This window comes from Mandrillus leucophaeus, unplaced genomic scaffold, assembly GCF_000951045.1.
Source record: "Mandrillus leucophaeus isolate KB7577 unplaced genomic scaffold, Mleu.le_1.0 Scaffold208, whole genome shotgun sequence".
Taxonomy (NCBI): Eukaryota; Metazoa; Chordata; class Mammalia; order Primates; family Cercopithecidae; genus Mandrillus; species Mandrillus leucophaeus.
The window spans coordinates 392,083-401,258 of NW_012102121.1; the positions used below are offsets into that span (position 1 = coordinate 392,083).

Consider the following 9,176-nt stretch of genomic DNA (forward strand, 5'->3'; position numbering starts at 1 on the left):
CCATCATGCCTGGCCAATTTTTGTATTTTTAGTAGAGATGGAGTATTACCATGTTGGCCAGGCTGGTCTCAAACTCTTGGCCTCAAGTGATCTACCCACCTCCACCTCCCAAAGTGCTGAGATTACAGGCGTGAGCCACCATGCCCAGCCTAAAGTGAATTTCTTAATTGTACTATATATATATAGTGGTATTGGTGAACTTAAAGACATTAAATTGTGCATCAGGAACAAAATATTCATCATGTGTTTTTTTTGGCTCTGGGTAACACTATAGCCTCCGAGGTAAACTGAGTAGAAAATTTTCAGGTTGGTTTCCTGTTTGTTTTTTCTTTTAATTTGCATTTATTTGCTGTTTGCTCTTCTTTAGGTTTTACTTATATATACATATTAATAAAACCATTGATGGTTTTTAGTTTCTAATGGAAGGAAGGCTCTTATTTGGTGCCATGAATAGTCATTTTGTTTCCTATGCATTTCCAGTAACTCATCATTTGCTCTACTTATCCAAAGTTCCTAAGCTACCTTTTTCAAGCCTCCAAAAATTGATGGTGGACATCAGCCTTTAAAGTTTGTTTGGTTTTGCTTACCTCTAATGAACTAGAGAGCTATAAGAACTTTAAGGTTCCTGGCAAAAAATAATAAAAGGTTTATTCTTACAAATTCTGAACACAAATAGTACATTATTATTGGTTATTTGGAAAAGTAGGTGAGAGAAATGTTTAAATGGTGTTTATTTCCAAGGTAATTCAATTCAATCAACAATTTGAGTGGTTTCAGATCTTTTCCTTTAATGAGGCAAAACTGCTACACGGGTACAAAGTTTTAAGATTCAGAAAAAAATTGGCTTTAAGGAAATTATATTGATTGGGCTTTCTCTCAAACTAATTTAGTTGTGTTTACCATTATTAAGATTAAATAACATTTACTTGGATTAAGTCATAAAAAAAATTATAAGACTTTCTAGTGTTTTTTTATCCTAAGCTGTTTATCACTGATGGGCCTTCATGTGTATACTTGAAAACAAAATATGTACATACAAGTGTTGCGCCAGTTTGAAGATTCTAGTGGTGTAAGTCACCTAAATCAGTTGTCAGTACTGCCTCTAGAAACCAATCTTGGAAATGTAAGATGAGGCTCTTTTAAAATAGCTGAAAAGAAATTACTGTGTGCTTGCTGTCACTTTGTCCTTGTTTTGTTGTATATTTTTTAAATGAAAGATTTATCCTCATACTGAATTTCCAGAACTCATACTTGCATTTACCATTTTTTTTTTAATGATGGAAAGAAAAGTTAACCATCTTACTTTGGTAAGTTTGGCACAGGACCTACCACATTTTTGAGGCTCTAGGTCACAGTTTTGTCACTAGAATGCTAACAGATAAATGCAAGGAGTAACCTAACCACTTTAATACAATGGATTGTATAATGGGTTTAAGTGTTTCAGACGGTAACTACTGGACACCAAATCCCAGGGTTTTATTTTGTGACATATTAGAGAGAATGATGGGGTTTTCTATCATAAAAATACCCTATTAAATAATTCTTAGAAAATAAGTATTTAATAATTCAAAGGCCTTTGACTCCTGGGTCCAAAAAACACCAACACCTGCTAAATCTTGAGCATTGACACCAATTGAAGCCTCATCTTCAGACTCAGAAGGTGACAACTAAAATGAACTGCTTTCATGAGACACAGGGCTAGAAATTAAAACCATTCAATCCCTCTAGGCCCAGGAACTACTGCAGAAAAGGTGAGCATGTGAACTTGTAAGGGCTGATTTTGAGTTATAAAATTAGCTCAGGGTTTTTCTATGAATTAAACATTGACATCAAAAGCACACTGATGCAAGACCAATGTCTGGGCCCCTGTGTCATAACAGGGTTTTCTTGGAGCATTACTCTACTCTTTAATAGGAAATCGTAAAAGGTTATAAAAAGATGGCCGGGTGTGGTGGCTCAGGCTGGGCGTGGTGGCTCAGGCTGGGTGTGGTGGGTCACGCCTGTACTCTCACTTCTTTGAGAGGCCGAGGCAGGCGGAGCAGCTGAGGTCAGGAGTTGGAGACCAGCCTGGCCAACATGGTGAAACCCTGTCTCTACTAAAAATACAAAAATTAGCCAGATGTGGTGGCATGGCCTGTAATCCCAGCTACTAGGGAGGTTGAGGCAGGAGAACTGCTTGAACCCAGGAGGTGGAGGTTGCAGTGAGCCAAAATCGCACCACTGTAGCCTGGGCAACAGAGCAGAAGACTCCATCTAAAAAAAAAAAAAAGTTTACAGAAATCCTACCTTATAGTCAAACTGATTAAAATTAGGTTTACAAGGTTTTATTAAAATTAGCTTTAACATTAAAAATATACCATACAAAGGTAAAATTTGATGTTCTCTTTTGAATAAGATGTTTGTATATTATTAATGAGATAAAATATTTGTTTACCTTTTGAGTAAACTGTAGGGGGAAGAAAAAGGAGAGGGAGAGACATTTAGTTGGCCTCATGCTGTCTTTATTAGGCCGTATTGTTTAGGAAACTGAGTCACCTATCAAAGGGTAAATGTTTTATGTTTTTGGCTAAATGAATAACTATTTTATAGTGACCTGTGATCCTATTTTGTGATATCAAGTGTCTTAAATCTTTGATAACTGACAGACTTCCCAACAGCAAAAATTTCAAGTTCTAAATTCAGGTTTTTTGTTTTGTTTTTACCTCAAACTAACTTTTTTGCATATTAGCTTCCTTGAAGTCCAAGAGAGACATGTTAGGCTTCTTTGGTATGTTAGAATTATACAGGAAGCATTATCAAATGTGAGGTGGTATTTAACTTGCTTTGGGTTATATTTATATAGATGTGCTATTAATATGTGTTGCAGGATTATATGAGATTCCTAAAATTCTGATATGTCTTAATATATGGTGTCAGTAATGATGATTATTATGTTAAAGTGTTGTATGCCAACAGAAAAAAAAATTTCCTTGCCAACTGTGTCTTTATGGCTCTCCTAAGACTTTCGTCATCACAATTGTTGTTTTGCATCGATTCTTCTCAAAAAGTGACTTATAATCAGATGTAGTCCAGAGATTGTTTATTTAGGGGACTTCATGAAAAGGAGTCTTGAATGCAGATTTCTGATAACTTTGGAGATTGTGCCACTGGAATACAGAAAACTTCTAGGACTCTTAGAGTCCTAGAAAATGTCCTACAGAAAACTTATAGAGTCCCTCTTAATTAAAAGAATAACATGTTTATAAAGATGACTAACCCAATATGAAGCACAGCAGGAGTTGATTGCATGGACTGAACTAATGTGAGACTGAAATAATTTTTTATGGTTGTGTTTGAAAAAGTCTGGAGAATTTTTGTTTTTCAGAATCTGGAGAATTTTTTTCTTTTAAGCTTCGTAGCCTTTAAGAATACAGTATATTAAGTAGAGTATACCCTTGTAAACAGAATTTAAGGCATTTTCTCTCTCCCTAATTTCTCCAGAATTTATAAACTATTTGTGAATACTCTTAATTCATGGCAATGTGTTTTCTTGCATACATTTAATAAAAATCTGTTTTCTTTTATAATGGGACACAGTTGGAGGAACAAGTTATTTTCCCAGGGCTTTGACCGAAATGGCCTTGTGAGAGGTTCCAGCAAAGCCAATTAGGAGAGCCCATATAGACAATAATTTTTGCTGCACTTTGTGTGGGTAAATAAGCCAAGTATATGTAACTGAGGCTTATTTCGCAGGTAGGCCCACCCTGGTGTGATATGTCTTTGGTGGAAGTGGGGAACAGTAATGATATAGATTGTGTCTCAGAAAAAACTATAGTATTAGATTAACTTTTGATTCCTGGGTGGCCACGTGGTCACCCATAGTATGGAACTGCACCCACACCATTCCTCAGCATGAAGCTGCCAGAAAGATTGAGGATCAGATTCCCCATGATCCAGGAATTGATAAATAGAAAGAGGGGGACTGAAACCAACACAATAGTCCCATGTACAATTCTTTCGAATAAACACAGAAATTGACCCTTCTGATCTTAAAGCTGAAACTTATATTTGTTTTATCTGAGTTCCTTCCCCAGGAAAGGGACCCCCAGGCCTCTCAAAAGATATAAAAGAACTGAAACTCATCAGATCATCACATCCGGACAATGAGACACCAGGCCCCTCATTTCTCATGATTGCTTCCTCACCCCTCCAGAGTCCATTTTCCAACACCTAGTTATATTTCTTTTCTTTTATCCATACCCCTAATTTCAATGGGTCAGGGAGATGGATTTGAGACTGATCTGCTATCTCCTCTGCTGCAGCTCCCAATTAAAGCCCTGGTGATACTTGTCGTCTCAGTGATTGGCTTTCTGTGCAGGCAGCAACAGAACCTAGGCTGAATTCCTGGTGCTTCAGTAACAATCACACCCACTCTCATTGTTTCAGCAAGGATCTCTACATTAATGTCTCCCCAACTATGGACCCTTTTCCTGAACTCCACACCTGTGCAGCCAACAATCTGATGAACATCTCTTCATTGATGTATCCAAGGCATACAAACCCAGCATACCTAAATCCGAATTTTTCTCCTCCTGCAAACCTGTCCCTCTTCCCACATTTCCTATCTCAGAAACTACCATTTATTCACCCAAGGACCAAAGCCAGAGACCTGGAAGTCATTCTCTGCCCTGTCCTCACCCTTACCTCCTCACCACAACTCCCCAAGAGACCTATTAATTATACTTTCCAACTGTGTCTTGAATCCATCCATTTCTTCCCATTCCTCTGAATTCCTATTTTCCTAACTGGTCTCCCTGCTTCCAGATTTTCCACTCTGCTGTCCTGGCATCATTGCATCTGCCCTTCTCTTTCTCCCTGTCTTGTACCTATCCAAGCAATTCCTCAAACTGAAGTCAAAGTCGTTTTTCTACAATGCAAATTCTATTTTGGTCCCCTCTCCTTATCACATTTCAGTGGATAAAGTCCAAAACTGTTCATATCCCACTTCTGCTTGCCTCTCAAGTCTCATCTCTCTCAACTCCTGCCTCTCTCTCCACAATGCCACCATACTAATATTTTCTGGATACCTGGAACACTCTGGTTTCTCTTTCATCTTGGACCTTTGCACATAAGGAGCCCTCTAACTGCAATTTATTATTGTCCCCTTCCAGCTAATTTTTTCTCCTCCTTCATACCTCAGTTCAAATGCCAAATATCTGGGAAGCTTTGGCTGTGCCCTTTGGACTCTAGTAGACATCCCAGCTTTTTTCCATCAAAGCACTGCTGCACTTCATTATTTACTATTTTGTTACCTGCATTCACATACGCACACTAATCACTATTAGGGCAGGGATGGTTTCTACCGTGCTCCTCATTGCTTTCTCAGCTTTCAATGACACGCCCTATTAGGTAGTTCAAGACAGCTGTCGCCCAGGCTGGAGTGCAGTGGTATGATCTCGGCTCACCGCAACCTCCGTGCCTCTGGTTCAAGCGATTTTCCTGCCTCGGCCTCCTGAGTAGCTGGGACTACAGGCGTGCACCACTACGCCTGGCTAATTTTGTATTTTTCAGTAGAGACGGGGTTTTATCATATTGGCCAAGCTGGTCTTGAACTCCTGACCTTGTGATCCGCCTGCCTCGGCCTCCCAAAGTGCTGGGTGCAGGGAGCTGAAGGCCCTTGGGACCGTGACCAACTCAGCATTCCGCTGGAGGCTATATGATCAAACAACAAACTGCTTATCATGAATGCAGCAGGTGGGCAAACTCACACTGCCTTGCCACCAAAAGGTTTGCTGAGAGCCTCACTCCCTGGTGCTGGGCTCCTTGAAATTATTTATTGAGAAATCTAGCACCTATTGTTCGAAGAATGCAGTCTTGCAAACCTGCTGTGAATCAAGCTGCCCACCGTCAACCACCCCCCCTTGTCAACCACCCCCACTTCTCACTCTTTTGCCTAATAAATAAGGAGGGCTGTGTAAAGCTCAGGGCCCTTGTCCACTAGACGCAAGGTGCCCCCGATCTCTTCTTCCAAATATACTCTTTTGTCTCGTCTTTTATTCCCACGTTTGCCCCCCTTTGTTCAGTCCCCCTAGGTCCGTGCGGGTTTCATAGTGGCACCCCGAACAGCAACAGCATCGGGTGCTCTACAACTGGGATTACAGCGTGAGCCACCGCGCCGGGCCTCATCGATATCTTGTAAGTACCACCTCCTTTCACCTCTTTTCCAAAAGCCTCTGCTCATCGCCAGCAGAAAGTAATTTGATACAAATTTACAAATGGTCATTACCCAGGATCACCTGTCTCCGAAGTTAGATGGAAACACCTGTATTAAAGCCTAACGTCTGGAAAAGTCCGGCTCCTCTCCAGCTTCCAGTTCTTTGGATGTGAAAATAAGACTCGGCAGAGTAAGCATCAACTTCCTTTAAGCTCAGAGCGCATTTTGTGCTCAGTACAGTAATTATCTGACCTTTGTGTCCCATCCCTTGGGCTGTAATGTATACTAAGGAAGAGCCCTTATCTCATTTCTCAATCTCTGTCAGTATCCAGCCAAGCACAGTAGACTTTAATATTAGTGAAAATAAATTAAACAAACAGAACATTTCTTCCCCAGCTTTGAACTAAATAGATGAGCACCCTTAAGCAAGTCGCTTCACCTCGCTGGAACTCAGTTTCCCCACCTAGGCCTCCGAGGGCTCCTCAAACTCTGGCAACCTCTAGCCTAAAATGCTGCGGAGATCTTACCACAAACTAGGGTGTCTGGCAGGCTATCTGTATAGATTAAAAGAAGAGAGCGAAGCAAGAGAAAAACAAGTCCTCAGATGTATTCCGCCGAGAAGGCGCCGCTGGGGACACTCACCCTCCCTAAACCAGGGGGCCATGTAGCTCAGGATGTAGGTAGGGTCCAGGGTCTTCCGGATATAATCCTGGAAGGCTAGCAGGCTGCGCCGCTGCTCCGTAGTCATGCCGGCCTCTGCTTCTAGCTACGTGCCCGCCCGGCTGTGCCTCACTAGCTTTAAAGCCGGGTAGGAGGAGGGCGTGGCCAGAGGGGAAAGCAAGGATTTTCCGCTGAAATGATACCGGACGAGAGGCGGAGCTGCATGGGAATCTTAACAACTAAAAGGAAAATCGAAAGTGCAACTAGCGGTGGGCGGGGGCCGCGGAGGCTGTGCTGCCTCTCGCTAGTTTCGTTTCCCTCCGCACTGAGGAAGCCAGGAAAAGGAGGGGACCCCTAGGAACTGCTTTTATCTTTATGATCTTATATTTTGTTTTGCTTTTATAGCGCTAACGTTTAGATACAGTAAAATGCACACAATCTGAGTGTGCAATTCGATGAGTTTTGTAAAGTGTACACCGGTGTACCCAGCTCTCCCACGTCCGCTGGGTGCCAGGGTAAGCCGATGTTTAGCTTTATGGGAAACCGCCACCTGTTTTCCAAAATGATTGATTATATCCAGTTTACATTCCCACCTGCAGTAGGAGAGCTCCAGTAGATAGACACATTGGTCAGCCTTTCTTTTTTTTTTTTTTTTTTTTTTTAACTTCCATCTTGGTCGGTGTGAAATGGTATATTATTGTGGTTTTAATTTTAATTTCCCATATAATTAATGGTGGGCACATCTGCATGTGCTCACTGGGTCATTCATATTCTTTTGTGAAGCATCTGCTCCAATCTTTTCCCCGACTTTGGAGTTTTTTGTTTTATGGACTGACAGGAGTTATTTACTATGGATACAAAATTGTTAAATATATGTATTCGAAGTATCTTCTTCCAGTCTGTGGCTTACCATTTCATTTTCTTAAAGGTGTCTTTTGAGGAGCAGACACTTATATTGATGCAATTTTTCAGGTTTTTCTTCTGTTGTTTTTTGTGTCCTCTTTAATAAATCTTTGCCTACCCCAAGGTCATGAAAATATTGTTTCCTTTTAGATTATTTATATTTTTAGCCTTTACTTCTGGGTCTATTACTATCTCAAAATAATTTTGTTGTGGTGTGAGATGGGGGGTCCAGGTTCACTTTTTCCATATTTCTAATTGTTTCAGCACCATTTGTTGAAAACTTTTCCTTTCGCCATTGGATAGCCTTGGGACCTTTGTAAAAAAAACCAAGTCCATTGAATGTATGTGTGTCTATTTCTGACTCTTGTTATATTCTACTTTCTACTACTTATGACAATACCAGTGTCTCTTGGTTACTTTAGATATCAACTAAGTCTCAAACTTAGGTACTACTAAGTTCTCCAAATTTGTTTTTTCAATGTGAAGATATTAGCTATTTGAGATTCTTTGCATTCCTTTTTATTTTTTTATTTTTTTAAATTTCTTCTTTGAGACAAGGTCTCACTCTGTCTCCCAGGCTGGAGTGCAGTGGTGCAAACAGGGGTCACTGCAACCTTGAATCCCTGTGCATTTCCATATGAAATAAGAATCAACTTGTCAATTACCCCTTCCTCCCCCCAAAAAAAGCTGATTGGGATTTTGATCAAGATTGCATTGAACCTACAGATAAACTTGGGGAGAAGTGACATCTTAACAATATTGAGTCTTCTAATCCATAAGCATGGTATGTCTTTTTATTTATTAAGGTCTATAATTTCTCTCATCAGTATTTTAGTTTTGTTTCATTTTATTTTACAGATGGAGTCTCACTATGTTGCCCAAGCTGGAGTGCAGTGGCTATTCAAACAGGCACAATTATAGTGTGCTACAGCCTTGAACTGGTGGGCTCAAGGAATCCACCTGGACTCAAGCAATCCTCCTACCTCAGCCATCCAGAGTAGCTGGGACTACAGGCATGGATCATCACACCTGGCTATTCTGAACTATTTTATGTAATTTGATGATACTGTCAATGGAATTGTTTTTAAGATTTCATTTTCAAATTGTCTGTTGCTACTGTATAGAAATACAAATGATTGGCCAGGCGCAGTGGCTCACGCCTGTAATCCCAGCACTTTGGGAGGCCGAAGCGGGTGGATCACCTGAGGTCAGGCTTTCAAGACCAGCCTGGCCAACATGGTGAAACCTTGTCTCTACTAAAAGTACAAAAATTAGCCGGGCATGGTGGCAGGCGCCTGTAATCCCAGCTACTTGGGAGGCTGAGGCAGGAGAATCGCTTGAACCCAGGAATTGGAGGGTGCGGTGAGCCGAGATCACACCACTGCACTCTAGCCTGGGCGAGAGAGTGAGACTCCATCTC

The 9,176-nt window shown here is 40.9% G+C and overlaps 1 protein-coding gene across 1 annotated transcript in view; it reads right to left on the minus strand.

Moving 5' to 3' along the window:
- DDX58 (DEAD (Asp-Glu-Ala-Asp) box polypeptide 58) overlaps positions 1–7,114 on the minus strand; it is an 85,200-nt gene extending 78,086 nt beyond the window's left edge. The window contains exon 1 of the mRNA XM_011979985.1: positions 6,836–7,114. Within this exon, the coding sequence (XP_011835375.1) occupies positions 6,836–6,941 (106 nt within the window). The 5' untranslated portion in view covers positions 6,942–7,114. The remainder of the gene's footprint in view (positions 1–6,835) is intronic.
- Positions 7,115–9,176: the final 2,062 nt, after the last annotated feature.